We start from the raw sequence: 18,098 nt of genomic DNA, 5'->3' as shown, positions 1-18,098 counted from the left end.
CCATGTTACAGCCCCTTGTCGATCTTTACATTGTCCCATCAACCATGCAGAGCAGCAGATGGGACGACACTGTAAGATATATCGTTAAGATTCGCATCGGCATGATATATCGTACGATACATCATATAGTGTTTACCCAGCTTTACAGCACCTACAAGAACATTACGAAAGATATCGCCAATTATTTGCAAACCTCTGTCATCTATAGGTCATATGAAAAAATGCATAATGTTATAGGGGGCAGTAAGGAGAGAGAGGCGGGTGTAGGGGAAAGGAGAGAGAAATGGGAGCAGTAAGGAGAGAGATGCGGGGTAGGGGCAAGGAGAGAGAAACGGGAGCGGTAGGGAGAGAGTCACGAGAATGAGCCTGGAGAGAGACAAGGCGGGGAGGAGTTTAAAAGGAAAACTATCTTATCACTGAATTTTAGATGGATACCGAATTAGTAAAATTCGGTATCTAAAGAACTGTGCCCACATGGGATCTGGTGCAAGTTAAAAAGCTGTTAATCACTGGCCTTGCCCCTATGTATGAATCAACTATTTCACACTGTGGCGGAATCAGGGGAAGGGGGTACCAAGGCATGTGCCCCCCCTGTTGTTTAGGATATTTTTTACACATTTTATTTGTAGTGCCCTAGAGTGCAACACATGGCAGCATGCCGGTACTGTCCGGTACAGCGTACCATCAAGAACTTGGCAGCCGGTATGCCGTACCACCCACCTCCATTATGCAGGAACTGCGCCGCCAAGCAAGACCATGGTGCTCGGCAGCATGACAGTTCCTACCTGCAGGACGCGCCGCGGACCTCGTGACGTCAAGTCACGTTCCCTGCTACCGCAAAGAGGAGCTGCCGGACGTGCGGGAGAGGACCATGCAAAGGGTAAGAGAGGGGGACAGAGTCTGTATAGACAGGAGGACAGGAGGCTGGAAAGACGTTGCAGGAGGCTGGAAAGAAAAAGGGAAGAAGGAGGCTGGAAAGATAATGCTGCAGGGATCTGGACGTGACAAGGAGCAGGAGGCTGAAGATGACACGCGGCATGTAGCTGGAAAGACACGGGGATAGATGGGACACTGGGCACGAGGCTGGAGTGACACATGGGCAGGAGGTCGGAGGGGACACAGGTGGAGAGTCTGGTTGAACTTCTGTTGTATGATAATGACAGTTACATTCCTACACAATCAGACATATTCCGGACAATGGGATTTCCTACATGAATAGTGAATACCGAGTGAAGACACCGTCTGACCAGGGAGGATCAATTTCTTTTGAGGTTCCCCATCACAGAGAAACCACCATATAGGTAAGGTCAGGTGCACTTTTATTTCGTATTCACACGCTGTACCTGTGCCAAATATATTAGAATTGCACTTTGGGCCTGATTCAGACCCGCTCACGAGCGCTGAGCGCGCGCAAGCTGGTCAATGGTGCCCTAGTGCGCATGCGCACGACGGAGGGAGCTCCGTCGTGCGCACGCGCGAGACTCGTATAGCGACGGCCAAGCCGTCGCTATGGGTCTCGCACCAAAGGGGGCGTGCTGTCGATGGTGAGTGACAGCACGCCCCCTTTGGTGATGTCAGTGGGAGTGCTTTTGGCTCTGATAGAGCCAAAAGCACTCCTGGGCTTGTGTCAGCGAGACCCTACCGCAGGGTCTCGTCGCAAGCCCGATGGTCACGATGGTCTTGACCATCGCGACCATCTTTTTGGCCGCTCGCATAAGCTGTGGGTGGCCACCCACAGCTATGCGACCGGCCAGGAGGCCGCTCCAATAACAGGTAGGATGGCCCTGATTCAGAGCGAGCGCTCTTGTCAGAGCATCCGGCTCTGAATCAGGCCCATAGTACATTGTACCGGAGTTTTGGAATTGCAGAGAGAGAGTCCAATGAGCTGCAAAACAAAATATGTGGAAAAGCATTCGACAGATGACATCTTTTGTATTGCAGCTCATTGCTCTGTTCTCGCTCTACAATTCCAAACCCCTGCACATGTACTATGTGCAATTCTGTTTGGCACAGGTACTATGCCAACAGTCCAGTCACAGTGATTCACCCTCCCATCCCTTTCTCTGCCCCCTTCTCATACTGTCCAGTGCCCCCCCATCCAGCAAAGTGTCCCGCACTATCTCACTGACTCCAACATTCCAGTGTTTACCCCTCTCCCTCCCCAACCAGCCCACTGCCTCCATCTAACTGGACCCCTTCTCCAGCCTAGTGTTCCCCCCCTTCCACTACCTCACTACCCTCTTTCCATCCAGCCCAGTGGCACCCTATATATCACCAACTGTCTCTCCCCATTATCCTCTAGTTACCCACTGCCTTTCCCTGTCATCCTCTTTCTCTCCCCTGCATCACTATCTACCCATCATCCTCTGCCCTCTACAAGGGATCACCCTCTCCCCTTCACCTTCTCCCTGTCAACCACTGCCTCTTCCAGTCACCCTCTCCTTGTCACTTACTGCCTCTCCCCTTCACCCTTTCCTGTCACCCACTGCCTCTGCCAGTCATCCTCTACTTCACCCACTGCCACCCCCTGGCATCACCATGTGACGAGGGCTGTAGCTAGGGTAGTGCGGCCGGTGCCATTGCACAGGGCACCACAGGTCAGGGGGCGCTGTTTGGGCCTGTCAAATTTCTGTTTATCATTATTCTTGCTTGTAGCTTCCTCTTATTTCATCCCCAGTATCTCCTGGCCTCTCCTATCTCTTCCCTGGTCCTTCCCCATGAAGCCATGGCCCTTTTTTGAATGCATTATGTCCCTTTGAAAAATGAGGGAGGCGCCAATGCTCTTTCTGGCACAGGGCACCAAAAAGTCTAGTTACGGCTCTGCATGTGACTCCCGTCACTGATACCCTAGCTTCACCCACTGCCTCTCCCTGACGTCACCCACTGCCTCTCCCTTTCACACTCTTCCTGGCATCACCCACTGCCTCTCTCTATCTCCCTATCCCTGGCGTCACTCACTACCTCTCCCCGACACCCTATCCCTGGCGTCACCCACTGCCTCTCCCTGTCACCCTCTCCCCATCACCATTTGCCTCTCCCTGCGTCACTATCTTCCCATCAACCTCTGCCCTCTACAAGGCATCACCCTCTGTCACCCTCTGCTTCTCCCCATCACCCACTGCCTCTCCCCTGCATTACTATCTCCCCATCACCCTCTCTCTCCTGTTACCCTCTGCCCTCTACAAGGCATCAGTCTCTCCCCATCACCCTCTGCTTCTTCCTATCACCCACTGTATCTACCCGTCACCCTCTCCCCGTCACCCTTTTCTTTCTCACACTATCTCTACCCATCACCCCATCTCTCCTGTCACCCTCTACGTTACCCACTGCCTCTCCCTGGCATCATCCATTGCCTCTCCAACAAGGGCCTGGCTGGTGGATAGGGCATTCCCTTTGAGGCCATGCCCCTTGCTATGAGGCCACTCCCACTTTCCCAGGGGCGCAAGCAAAAGAAGTCCCCCCTTCTGTCATGGTGCCCTCCCTGTCATTTTGATGGGGATCCACCCCTGGACAACATCCTAACATGGAAATTTGATACAGAGAAACTATTTCACGTACAATATTCTAATCGAATAAACGCAATGCCCAAGAAAAAAAACTGAAAGAAAAAAAATGTAGTGTAAGCACCGCACCCCTGTAATTGCCAAAACCCCCTAACAACTGTTGTGAGTGGGAACTAGATGGCTAGAGAAGCAGAATATAAGTTATAGGTGATTGTGAGAAGGTAGTGGGGGAGCAGAAAAGCAGTAGCACAGACTAAAGGTGGCTCCTGCTTTCCGCCTGCAGTGTAAATCCATCATAAACGCCGCAGAGGAGGACAAAAGAGTTTTAAACACAATACAGCAACAAGAAAATATGGTATAGGAAAATAAATTAATGGATCTTACCTCAGCCTGTATTCCAGGTCGGTGGGAGATAAATCACCTGTTTGGGTGAGACTATTGGCACTTTATCTGGACAGTGAGTATTGACTTTATTGAAAAGTGCGATCCACAGACATATTTCACAAGAGAGGGACTCTGTTCTGGTTCTGTATTACACTCCATGTATTGCCTTCTGTTAGATTGCATTTTCTTTCTCACCTATACATTTAGTCTGAGTGTTCAGATGCACCTTATTGATTATATGTGTGTACTACCTTTTTACTCTGATCTATTAAACATTTAATTTTGATTTATATTGTGGTACACTTTTTCAAACAAGCGCTCCACTTGCATTGTAATGTAGTTTAAAGAGCAGACCAAGCCACTGTTACACATTACCCTACACTAGTGACAGTGTTTGTAACTTGTTTATGAAAACAATCTCCCTGAATGTACAACACTTTGTAATGGACTTTATTAATAAAGGATGATAGTCTAACTTCTAGTACTAATTTTATTTTCACAAGCTTACGATTTTTACAATAATGCAATTCACTATATGGAAAACCATGGCTTTATTCACATTACATTTCCCCCTGCGCTCATAAAATGCTAACACGTACTGCAGCAAGTTATGGCGCCTAGGAGCTATGTAATGAGGAAGAGTGGTAGGCCACACCTAGAATTTTACACCACATTTTAAGGACAACCACCCCATACACAGGGAGACTTTAGAACAGGTTGAAATTGAAGAACATAAATATATAATTGCATGAAACAACACAGTAGGCTCTGCATAATAGATACTTAATATAACTTTAGGAAAAATAGTAGTCCCCATTTGTAAGAGATAATTATCAGAGGCTTTCAGAAGAAGTAATTAGACATAATCATGTCTTCATTGGTGGTACATTACATGTACTGTGCACAAAAGCAGCCAACAATGCAAAACCTTTATATCAAGATGATGCTTTTGCCAAGGTCTAACAGTGTATTAATGAGCATAAATTTAGGAAGTTTGAAAAGTCCAAAATATCTTCCCCATGAGTGGGATAGGAGTGATCTTAGAAGAATGCCTTACTTTTTTGTGGTAAATGCTGCAAATCCCTCTGTCCAGATCTGGCAATTTACAGAGGTAGCCCCGAATCTGGCTAAAAACACCACTGTCTGATGTCAGCACCTCCGACACAGCATCCAGCCGAGCATTGATTTTACTATGGGAGGCAAAGGTAATCACAATCAGAGACCTGTGTATAGAAGTACATTTTATGATTGAAATAAATCATTTAAATGCTGCTTCTCTCCAGCATAGTTAAATGTATTTGACAGTGATAAACAATCTGCACAGTCAAGAGAGAATATGTTATTGGCAGCTTCCAGATTGCTCCATGATTTGCCCACTGCCAAGCACTGAAAGGTTGGGTGGGATCTAGGTTGGCACCGTCTGCAGGTCAACCCCTTACTGTTGTGTGTATATTACATGAATTAGTTGTATATGCTTTTATAGTGTTTCTTTACACAAAAGTAAAAAAAAAAAAAGCAGCTCCAGTGTCCAATGCCTTTACTCTTCTCTGGCCGTTCTCATTGTTCCTTCTTGTGGCACCAGTGTAGTAAAGCCAGCATAGCGAGGTGTACTGTAAGCTGCAATTTGTCGTAGAGGGGTGGTGTTGCGATTAGGCCCAGAAGTAATCACCAGAAATTATATTTCATGAACTTTGTATGTATAAAGCAACTATATTCTATTGACCTGTGTGTGTTCAGTGTGTAAAAGGGTTCTGGAAAATTTATCAAAATGAATGCCAGGTACTATGGACCTCATTCAGAGTCGGTCGTAAGCGGCCGCTCGGTCGCATCCAGCGATGTTCGCAAAACAGCGCATGCGTAAGTTTCGCAATGCGCGTGCGCAAACTAGCTGTTACGATCGGAAATTTTTCTCTCCTTCAACTTGGCCAGGTCGTTACTTTGAGTGACAGGATGAGGCGTTTGTGGGTGGTAACAGGGGAAGGTGCTTGTGAACGGGGGAGTGGAGATCCGAACGCAGTCGTGCCTGACTATGCAAACGGCGTTTTATGGGAGTGCATAATTAACTAAGTAGTGTCATGGCAAATGTGACATGGGAGGTTTTGACACTGAATTGATCGTAGTGCTTAAGAGAGGGTATGATCAACCTTAAGCTCTACGACCAGCTCCGATGGTCTCGATTAATCCTTATATGCCCGGAGATGACATGTATTGCGAACAAGAAGGGGGTGTGTTTTTAGTCTTACGGCTGCATCCTCCCCTCGCTCGTCCAGCCAACGATCCCATCTTAACAACGCAACTTGCAAGCGCTTCATTTGCATATCCAGCCCCTTTTCCCTTACGACCGAGCGGCCGCAACGACCGACTCTGAATGAGGTCCTATTTCCTATAAATGACCTAGGTCTGTGCTGCAGAGGGACTGATGGGTAGAATGAGATTTACGACTGCTGAGCCCTTTGAAGCCAACCCAGACCAGGAACGGGGCAGATAACCATCTATGTCCAGACAGAGGTTGTGTTCTGCTTGAAGCCCTCCCAAAAAGAGTGGGTAATGAGCAGGGAGTCAGGAGAGAGAACCTTTTAATGAATGTTATGGCCAAGTGTGTAAAGTCAGAGCATGACAGGATATTCACAAAGATGTCGATGAAACTGCATCCCATCTTTTGGATAGCCGCTATAGGACACTTCAAATAGACCCTCTGCAAGTATGTGAAAAACTGGCCTGTGCAATATTGAAGAAATTGTGAAAGTCACAGAAATCATTAACATTTGGCACTAGGAGAGTTAACCAGAAGGTGTGAACTAGACAAACCCCTCCACAGCATATAGAGGAATCTCTGCCAGTACTTTTCATATTTCTCGCAAGTGAGTTGTTCTGTTATTATCGCTATTAATTTCTTGAAATTATTTTTCATAGTAATCTGTGTGTCCTTTATGTAATCATTTTTTTATCTGACGCATTGGAGTGACTTTGTATCATTATTCTTAGCATAATTCTGAGTTCTTTCCAGGTACCTATACGTCTGTTGGTTTCCAAAGGTGTAAAAGTGTAAAAATGTGTGCAATATTATCGTTGAAAGTTAATAATTGTGTAAAGGTACAGTATAAGCTAAAGCCTACCAACAATTAACCCTTGACGGTGGCAGTGATTTGTGTTATTCATCGCGAGTGCTGACATAACCATAATCACTGACAGCAGTATCAGATTGAAGTATCTGGAACCGGCTGATCGTTACAGGTGGGACAACAAGTTGCGGCTAAAGTTGAACCTTGCTGCACTTTGCTTCGCTCATCCATATGCATAGAGATTACAGCTGTAGATAGAGTGGAAATGCACAGGCATTTAAAAGTACTAGTATTTCATTATGTACTGCCCATGAGCAATGCATAGTTTTTAACTTTTCTTAATACCACTTAATATTTTGTGGGGTTTATCAATAGCTAAACAATAATATTGATTTCAAAAAAGTAATTTTTAACAAAATTATTTAGGTAATGTCTATGTCTTTATATGTGCCCTGAAACAAGACTTAAAAGACTGCTAAGAGTGTGAATGTATTGACACACACATTTATTTTAAGTTATTGTGTGTCATATTTTTTATTGGTGCAAAAACATTGCAATTATCTATGAATGCTATGAAAAGAAATACACAAACAGATTAAAAATTGAAGTGCAACAGATAATAAAACATGAACACTCATCATTTGAAAGTTAATCTCCCCTGTAATCATCCTCACATATGGTTCCAGGAGTTCTATTAATCTGAAGTAAAACCGCCTGTTCAATTTCAACTCAATAATCCTCAAATTAAAAATGCCATAGAAACAAACTGACCTATTTTCACCTCCTCTCTCCAAACTGCATTCTATACAAACAGGAAAACTATTCTGCCAAGGTGCAAGACCAACTTGCATTTTAAGATGTGTCAATAGATGAAGTACACTTGCTCACTGCATACCAACATATCAAACAGGGCTAGTATACAAATACTAAAGTAGTATCTATAATCTAAATGGACCAAAAATGGAAAATACTTTATGCAACTGAATTCTAATATCATAACTATTCGATCTGTGATTATATTAAAAGGAGGCAAAAAAGTCAGCTACCTGAAATAAAAAACAGGAATTCAATTAAAATACTACCTTACATTTCACTCGCAATTTTACAGTACCTGTATAATGTAAACCATTGAACCGAAATCAAAGTGAGAAAACTCTATAAAATACAGAATTATGGTATGAACATACCTGTTTCTAATTATTTTTCTTCAGGGTCCATAGGGACCACAGGAATTACCTTGGGATAAATAGTTAGACGGCGTCCATTGCACCAAACAGCAAAGCTTTTTCAAGCTCCCAGCATGCATTGCTCCTCCTCCCTATATCCCCCGCCCCCAGCCACAGGCATTCAGTTTGTGACCAAGCCTCACAGCAAGGAGACAGAGAATGGAGAAGGAAGAAACATTTCACCAGAAACACTCTACATACGAAGAGGGAATCTTATGATATATAGTTTTAAGAATAGGGTCCCTCTGAGGCCAAGTGCGTCAGGGTGGGTGCCCTGTGGACCCTATGGACCTTGAAGAAAAAGAATCATCAACAGGTATGTTCATACCATAATTCTGTATTTCTTCTTCGGGTTCCATAGGGTCCACAGGAATTACCTTGGGACGTCCTAAAGCAGTCCTTAGAGGTGGGGATGCTCCTGAGAAGACAGGAGAATCCGCCGCCCAAATGAAGCATCCTGGGAGGCGTACGTATCAAAAGTGTAGAACTTTATAAATGTACTCACAGAAGACCAGATGGCCGCCTTGCACTGTTGCTCAGCAGAGGCACCCTCTCCGTCTTACCGCCCATGACGGTCCTACAGACCGAGTAGAATGGGTTGTCACCATGTTAGGTACAGGCAAACCCGTCTGCGTATAGACCTGTGAGATGGTCATACGAAGCCAGCGAGACAACTACTGCTTGTTGGCCGGCCAGCCTCTTTTGTGAAATCCAAACAACACAAACAATGAGTCTGTTTGGTAAGCAATCGGGAAGCAGGCGGACGTAAGCCCGACAGCTGGCTTCCGGACTGCTTTATACCGGTGAGGGTTAAATGACAGGCGTCTAATTGTATTCCGTCTGTTCTCTTGATGGTCTTAGTTTGGTCCACATAGATCCTGAGAGCTCGGACCACATCATGTAAAGCTTCGCCTGTAGACAGGCCTGAAGTCTGGATGGCCGGCACCACAATCTCCTCATTAATATGGAAAAGGGAAACTACCTTTGGGAGATAGCCCACCTTGGTACAGAGGACAGCTCTATTCGGATGAAATACCAAGTACGGGGAGCTTCATGACAAAGCTGCCAGATCAGACACCCTACGAGCTGACGAGATGGCTAGGAGAAAGTGTTTTCGCCATCAGCCATCTCAAATCCACTTTATCCAAGGGTTCAATGGGATGTGTCTGAAGCGCCCTGAGAACCAGAGACAAATCCCACGGTACTACCGGTGGGAGAAATGGAGGTTGCAATCACAGTACCCCCTGCATGAATGTTCTGACATCCGGCAGAGAAGCAATTTTGCACTGAAACCACACCATCAGAGTTGACATTTGAACTCTCAAGGTGGCCAGGCGGAGACCCAAGTCTAATCTGGCCTGGAGAAACCCCAGCACTCTAGCCACCTTAAATACTTTAGGGTCGTATTTCCTGTTATGACACCACAGAAATTACCCCAAACCCTTTGATATATTCGCGCAGAGGCCAGATATCTTGCCCTAAGCATTGTCTGTATCACAGCTGAAAAAAAAACCCTGGCTTTTAACACAGAAGACTCAAGAGCCAAGCCGTCAAAGCCAATCGGGGTAAATCCTGGTAACGATATGGACCCTGCATTAGCAGGTCTTGTCATAGAGGCAGTGGAAACGGACTGTCTACTGATAGACACTTCAGGTCCTCAAACCAATGCCTCCTGTGCCAGGCAGGAGCTATTAGCACTACCCTGCCGCCTTCCTGCTTGAACTTCCTGACCACCCTTGCGAGGAGGGAGATCGGAGGAAACAGGTATGCCAGTTTGAAGTTCCATTTTAATGATAGAGCATCCACAAAGGCTGCTGAGGGGTCTCTTGTCCTGGACCTGTACCTGGGGACAATGTAATTGTGACGTGACGCCAACAAATCTACCTCTGGTAGACACCATTTGTCCAACAGGGTTTGAAACACCTCTGGATGAAGAGCTTATTCTCCAGCGTGTATATCCTGGCGACTTAGGAAGTATGCTTCCCAGTTGAGCACTCCTGGTATGAACACCGCTGTTATCGCTGGAAGATGGCTTTCTGCCCACAGCAGAATCCCTGCCACCTCTCTCATAGCCGCTGGACGTGCATCCCTGGTGGTTTATATAGGACTGTCGTCGCATTGTTGGACTGAATCTGGACATGTCTGCCCCGAAGAAGGTCCTGCACCTGAAGAAGTGCTCTGTGCAATGCCCGGAGCTCTAATACATTTATTGGCAGATGGTTTTCTAGGTCTGTCCACCTTCCCTGGAAAGTGTGCCGACCTATGACTGCTCCCCATCCTCTGAGACTTGCGTCTGTGGTGAGGAGTACCCATTCCAGGATCCACAACAGACAACCCCTGTTTAAATGAGTCACCTCCAGCCACCAGGCTAAGGAGATACGAACCTCTGGCAAGAACAGAATCATCTGTCATTTTATCTGATGATGCTGACCATCCCACTACGCCAAGATCCACCGTTGTAGGACTCTGGAGTGGAATTGCGCATAAGCCACCATGTCGAACGTGGCTACTATGGAGCCCAGCAACTGCATGGCCAAGTAGACAGATACTGCCTAGTTGCTCAGTAGACCGTGTACTCGTGCCTGTAGCATCACAATTTTTCCTCCGGCAGAAAGACCCTTTGTTGCAGAGAGTCAAGTATCCCCCCCAGGTGCACTATCCATTGGGGTGGTGATAGAGAAGATTTATTCCAGTTGATCACCCACCCGTGCTCCTGTAGGCAAGCTACCGTCATTCGTAGATGGCACGGTGATGTCTCCTGCGACTGAGCCAGTATCAGAAGGTCGTCCAGGTATGACAGGATTCTGATTCCCTGATGCCTGAGGCAGGCCGTCATGACCGCCATTATTTTCGTAAACACCCTTGGAGGTGTGGCCAGCCAAAAAGATAGAGCCTGGAACTGCAAATTCTGTTGATTTACTGCAAACCTGAGAAATCTCTGGTGGGGTTTTGTGATTGGGACATGCAGGTATGCATCCTGAATATCCAGTGAAACCATGAAGTCCCCTGGTTCCATTGCCAGCATGATTGACCTTAAAGTCTCCATGCAAAATTTTTTGTGTCCTGACACACCTGTTGAAGGATTCAGATTTAGAATAGGTCTGTACGACCCATTGGGCTTTTGGATCAAAAATAAGGTTGAATAGTAACTCATTCCCTGTTCCGTCACAGGGACTGGGACGACAACCCCTGCCTTCAGAAGGGCCTCCACCGAATCCTGGTAGGCCCGAATTCTGACTGGGTCCCCTGGTAAATCTGTAAGCACAAACCAACTCCCGTACCCAGGCATCCGTGGTCATCCGATGCCCGGCCCGGGAGAACTATAGCAGTCAGCCTCCAAACCTGACATCCTCAAGGGGGAGGCCCGCCCCGTCAGCCAGCAGGCTTACCGTCTGGTTTAGACGTTGAACGCTTGCTTGCCCAGGACTTTCTGGGCGGTCCCTTTCTCTGAGACTGCTGTTTCTTAGCTGAGGACTGTTTCTTTGCCTCTTTGTGACCAAAACGGCCACTGTCTTCTGGACGTAGAGGTAGTCAGTAATTCTGCTGACCTTGGTGTAGCCAGTGAGGTCATAATCTCATCTAATCCTGGACCTGTGAAGGATTCTAGCGCCTTTTTAGACCCTGGATCCGCTCTCCAGGATTTCAACCATATGGTCCTTCGGGCTGCCACTGAGTTAGCAGACACTCTCGATGCCATTATACCTGTATCAATGCCTGCTTCACCCAAGTATACAGAAGTGTCCTGTATCTGACCCAGCAAAAACTTATGTTCTCGTTGGCTCTTTGAAAAAGCCCCCACAGTGAAAAGAGGGGCGAAACACGTCAGTGGATCCCCAGTTTTTGATTTCAACTATCCAGCTAAGCATCACCACTTGAGCACTTAATGACCCATTTGGCTACGGAATATCGGCACTTTTGCATATAATTCTCCGTAGGACCATGTACATCCATGCCTGCTGATGAGGGAGCACTGCGGCATTAATCATACCCAGGATAAGCGACGTGTCTTTGATGTAAGTCAGCCGTCTGGCTGTTCAGTTACACTCTCTGAGAGAGAGATTACTATACGTCAGCTGTGCTGCTGGGGCCCCGAGCAGTGTACAGAACTATTGCATTTGTGGTCACCCAGGAAATGAAATCACGCCTCCTACATTTTAAGCCGGATAATTATTCCTCCAATCAGGGCCGGACTGGGACTAAAAATAGGCCCTGGCATTTTAAAGCACACATGCCCACCTCGCGTCAGCACCTGGCTCCTGGCATAGACTCCTCCCCTTACTAATCCTGACTCCTCCCACATCTTAGTCTATGCGCTTACACATATAATTAATATTAGAACATAAAAGTGTACATCATTCTCTGTATTAAAATACACACAAAAGAGCACATCCTGCAGGGGATTTAAACATGTGCCATATTTAAACATTTGGTTCGTTCTGTTAGGTAAAGCTGGCGCTACATTGGTATATGTCACGCACAAAGTAAAGGAAAGGCATTTTCCCAATTGACCAAGGCCTAGCCTAGCAGTTGTAGAGGATTAGATGATGTTCACTGTAGGAATTTTTTAGGGCAGGGGAGCGGAGCAGAGGAGGACATGTCTGTGCCACCAAAGCAGAGCTGTTCCTACACATTTTGATGCCCTGTAGACATAAAGAGCTTTGGTTTCCCCCGACACAAAAGAATATGGTAGTATGCGCACCGTAGGCGCGCGTTGAAAAAAACAGTTGTGTGTTCGCTAAGGGGCGTGAGCACACAATAGTACCCCCAATTCAAATTATTCCATACCATAGTGCCCCTTTGTCACATTACACTGCAGAGTAGTGCCCCTCATTCAAGTTACACACAGTAATGCTCCTTACACCCAGTGATCACGCTAAATGAAAAAAAGTGTGGGTCCCAGGGACCCCTCACTTAAAAAAAAATGGGGTCCTACTCCATAGTGTCTGGGTCCTATGACAATTAATGCCTCAATGCGTGTAGCACATAAAAAAGCACAGAACAGCAGAAGCGGAACAGACATGAGGAGATTAAGGGGCACTTAGTACACAGAAGAGCAGAAGGGGTACAGACATGGGGAGAGGGGAGCAGGGGTCACAGAGGTGGGAGGGCAGAATACACGGTAAAGCAGAAGGGCTACAGACATGGGGAGAGGGGAACAGGGTCACAGAGGTGGGAGGGCAGAATACACGGGAGAGCAGAAGGGGTACAGACACGGGGAGAGGGGAACAGGGGTCACAGAGGTGGGAGGGCAGAATACACGTGAGAGCAGAAGGGGTACAGACATGGGGAGAGGGGAACAGGGGTCACAGAAGTGGGAGGCAGAGTATACGGGAGAGCAGAAGGGGTACAGACACGGGGAGAGGGGAACAGGGGTCACAGAGGTGGTAGGCCAGAATACATGGGAGAGCAGAAGGGCTACAGACATGGGGAGAGGGGAACAGGGGTCACAGAGGTGGGAGGGCAGAATACACGGGAGAGCAGAAGGGGTACAGACACGGGGAGAGGGGAACAGGGGTCACAGAGGTGGGAGGGCAGAATACACGGGAGAGCAGAAGGGGTACAGACACGGGGAGAGGGGAACAGGGGTCACGGAGGTGGGAGGGCAGAGTACACGGGAGAGCAGAACATGTAGAGATACAGGGCGAGGGGAATAGGGGGCACAGGTGGGAGGACAGAGTACACAGGAGAGCAGAACATGTACAGATATGGGGAGAGGGGAACAGGGGCACAGGTGGGAGGACAGAGTACACAGGAGAGCAGAACATGTACAGATATGGGGAGAGGGGAACAGGGGGCACAGGTGGGAGGGCAGAGTACACAGGAGAGCAGAACATGTACAGATATGGGGAGAGGGGAACAGGGAGCACAGGTGGGAGGGCAGAATACACGGGAAAGCAGAAGGGCTACAGACATGGGGTGAGGGGAACAGGGGTCACCGAGGTGGGAGGGCAGAATACACGGGAAAGCAGAAGGGCTACAGACATGGGGAGAGGGGAACAGCTGTCACAGAGGTGGGAGGGCAGAATACATGGGAGAGCAGAAGGGGTACAGACACGGGGAGAGGGGAACAGGGGTCACAGAGGTGGGAGGCAGAGTATACGGGAGAGCAGAAGGGGTACAGACACAGGGAAAGGGGAACAGGGGGTCACAGAGGTGGGAGGGCAGAATACACAGGAGAACAGAAGGGGTGCAGACACGTGGAGAGGGGAACAGGGGTCACAGAGGTGGGAGGGCAGAGTACACGGGAGAGCAGAACATGTAGAGATATAGGGAGAGGGGAATAGGGGGCACAGAGGTGGGAGGGCAGAGTACAGGGGAGAGCAGAACATGTACAGATATGGGGAGAAGGGAACAGGGGGCACAGGTGGGAGGGCAGAGTACACAGGAGAGCAGAACATGTACAGATATGGGGAAAGGGGAACAGGGGGCACAGGTGGGAGGGGAGAGTACACAGGAGAGCAGAACATGTACAGAAATGGGGAGAGGGGAACAGGGGGCATAATGGAGCTGGAGAGCAGAATGAGTACAGAAATAGGGAGAGGGTTAGGTTTAGGTACGAAGGGTGGAGGGTTAGTCTAGGCACGAAAGGGGGTGACGGTAAGTATGAAAAGCTCAGTTTTTAACAAACAAAAAAATTTGGTGAAAAGTGAGAAAAATATGGGAAACAATATTTGTATATATAGTTCACACTAGCTGTAATGTGTCCAAGGCACACAGTAAACAACACTCAGAGAGGGCTGTTGCAGCAATCCAATAGAACATCTTGTGGATACATAAATAAGCATATGGTACAGTACACAAGCCTCCTCCTCTATCCTGCCCAGTCACCAGCAGCTTGTAGAATCCCAGCCATATAGAGAGGGGCGGCCCTAGCCCAAATTTTTTGATAAGCAAATATATTTTTTGGTGCCACCAGGCATATTATTGCGCATGCCCAAACAAATTAAGGGGCCATGGTCTCATGGAAAAAGCCATAATCATTACACATACCCCTTTCTCGTCACTCTGGGAACAGTCCTTTCCATATGTACCTTAATGCAGTCCCCCCAGTAGTTCCCGTTATACAGTACTCCCAGTATGCAATGCCCCCAGTAGTGGTCACCCTTATGCAGGCCCCCAGTAGTGATCCCCCTTATAATGTTGTCCCCTCCCCTGTGCAATGCAGTGCCCCAGGAGTGGTCCCCCTTATGCAGTCTCCCAGTAGTGCCCCTTATATAGTGGCCCCAGTAGTAGTCCCTCCCTATGCAGTGCCCCCAGTAGTGGTCCCCCCTATGCAGTACCCCTTATACAGTACCCCCTGTAGTGGTCCTCCCTATTCAGTGCTCCCAGTAGTGGTCCCCCCTATGCAGTGCCCCTTGTGCCCCAGGAGAGGTCCCCCTTATGCAGGCCTCCAGTAGTGCCCCCAGTAGTGATCCCCCCTATGCAGTGCCCCTTATACAGTGCCCCAGTAGTGGTCCCCCCTGTGCAGTGCCCCTTGGGCCCCCAGTAGTAAGCCCCTTATATAGTGTCCCCAGTAGTAGTGCCACCTATGCAGTGCCCCCAGTGGTAGTCCCCCATGCAGTGCCCCCAATAGTGGTACCCCTTATGCAGTGCCCTTTAAATAGTGGCCCCAGTTGTAGTCTCCCCCTAAGCAGTATCCCCAGTATTGCTCTTTATATAGAGCCCCCAGTAGTGGTCCCACGAAGCAGTCCCCCCAGTGGTAGTCCCCCCCTATGCAGTACCCCCAGTATTGCCTTTTATATAGAGCCCCCCAGTTGTGATCCCCCGATGTAGTGCCCCCAGTATTGCCCTTTATACAGAGCTCCCAGTAGTGGTGCAGTGATCCCAGTGGTAGTCTCCCCCCTATGCAGTGCCCCTAGTAGTAGTCCCCTCCCCTTGTAGTGCCCCTATTAGTAGTCCCCCCACATGCAGTACCCCCAGTAGTGGTCCCCCGATAAAGTGCCCCTAACTAGTAGCACCCCCCCTTGTAGTAGTAGTCCCCCTAGTAGTAATCCCCCACAGTAGTTGTCCTCTCCCTTGTAATAGTAATCCCCCCACAGTAGTACCACCCCCGATGCAGTGTCCCTAGTAGTTGTTCCCCCACTTGTAGTAGTAGTAATCCCCCCACACTAGTGCCACCCCCCAGTAGACACACACATAATGAAAAAAAAAAAAAAACACTTACCTGAAAGGCAGGGGAGGCAGCATGCAGGTCTTGCCCGGGATTTTGCCGAACTAGCTGCTCCCTGTTACTAGAGGTACAGCTGGTCCTCTAGCGTCTGGCAGCAGAACATGGCAAATGAAGACCTCTCAAATGTCAATGTGCTACGATGTCTCCTATGAGGCGGCGGCCATTTTGGGAGAGACAATTTCAATAGTACTATATCCATGCAGACAGACAGACAGACCGGCCCACGCAGCCATCGGCCCTTCTGGCATTTGCCAGAAGTGCCCAATGGTCAGTCCGGTCCTGCCTCCAATCAAGGAGATATCGACACATTTGTGTACCCTTAATACTTGACATTGTTTAGTGGTCATAGTGTGGACTTAAAACCCAAGTCCGGCATTTCCGTTTATTCACGGAGATACATTACAATCTATTTTGGAAAAGGAATAATTGCCTATACTTGACTGCCTAGTTTCTGTTTAGACACACAAAAGCCGTTCTAACACAGGATTTAACACTAGGAGGAATCTCCGTACGGCTGATTTCAGATTATACAAACCTTAAAAGTGGTCATATAGCATAATTTATATGTGTGGTGCTTTTCATGGTATTGAAGTTTTATATGTGCTAATAAGGTTTTTCATTTTTGTGAGATGTTAATTAATACTATTATGGTATTTTTATGTAACAGATACCACAAGTGTTTTATGAATAAAACTATACATTTATACATATAAGATCGAGTTGTGTTAAATTGATTCTGACATTTCAGATTATTATCAGGCAATAAGCGCAGAGTCCATTTTTTGCCTTTTTATTTTTTTGAATTTGTTGGGGCAACGCCAACCCTTATAGTGACTTTGCAGCTGCAGTTATTAAATTGAGATACACTCGTATTTTATTATATCTGTGGTAAACGATTTATTAGCGCTATAGCCATTTCTCTTGTTGTTCTCTTGTTGGGTCCACAATCGTCTCAGCCAAAGAATTAGTCCAATCTTCCATTGCCGTGGCTGGTCTGGTAATTGCCCCTGATAAGGAAAATATTGTCTTACGATAACTGCCCAGCCTCCTATCCACACCGTCCTTGAGGGAAGACGCTGTTGGGATAGGCAATGTAGGGCTCCTAACCACTCTAGTAATATGAGCATCTATTGTGGGGGAAACCTCCCATTTGCTACAGGCACCCGGCACAAATGGGTACCTAGCTGCAATCTTTTTAGTAGACGAAAACGACTTGCAAGGGGTCTCCCATGCCTCAGAAAAAAGATTTGTTAATTGCCCTGAGTGCTGAAAATAATCTTTTCGCCACAGTCTGACATCTAAAGACCACTTCTTTAGAGGCTGGTAGGACCTCCTCCTCCTGTATATTGAGGACAGACCTCACTGCCCTCACTAAGGAAGGAACATCCACCAGGGATTGGTAATTATCGTTCAACGAACCTGACTCAGAAACCAGAGACTCCTCTTTTAATGAATCAACCGGGTCTGACTCTGGAGGAGACATATGACAACTCTTATGCCCTCTTTTCCTAGACCCCTGAGGAGAGAACCAAACCCCTTGATTGGGGCCGTCCACTCCAGGTCAACCAACATTCATAGGGAGTATCCCCATAGGGAGAGCCCGCTGTGGGAACCCCATAACCTGAGGTAACTCCATAGCTGGAGTCCGCCCCTCTGTGACCTTGTTTATTAAGAAAGACAGTACCTCTGAAGTGACAGCCACCCAAGAAGGTTCCGTAGCTGACACAGGATTCGCAGTCGTAACAGACCCACC

General features: G+C 47.6%; 1 protein-coding gene across 2 annotated transcripts in view; it reads right to left on the bottom strand.

Moving 5' to 3' along the window:
• The window catches only part of MSH3 (mutS homolog 3), a 324,355-nt gene that overhangs the window by 139,774 nt on the left and 166,483 nt on the right, over nucleotides 1–18,098 (bottom strand). For both annotated transcript variants that reach the window (XM_088443712.1, XM_088443713.1), the window contains exon 13: nucleotides 4,945–5,077. In XM_088443712.1, the coding sequence (XP_088299838.1) occupies nucleotides 4,945–5,077 (133 nt within the window). The remainder of the gene's footprint in view (nucleotides 1–4,944; nucleotides 5,078–18,098) is intronic.

This window comes from Taudactylus pleione, unplaced genomic scaffold (genome assembly GCF_031769625.1).
Source record: "Taudactylus pleione unplaced genomic scaffold, aTauple2 ptg000333l, whole genome shotgun sequence".
NCBI classification, from domain to species: Eukaryota; Metazoa; Chordata; class Amphibia; order Anura; family Myobatrachidae; genus Taudactylus; species Taudactylus pleione.
The sequence above is the reverse complement of the archived record's forward strand: the minus strand, read 5'-3'. Positions and strand labels throughout refer to the sequence as shown.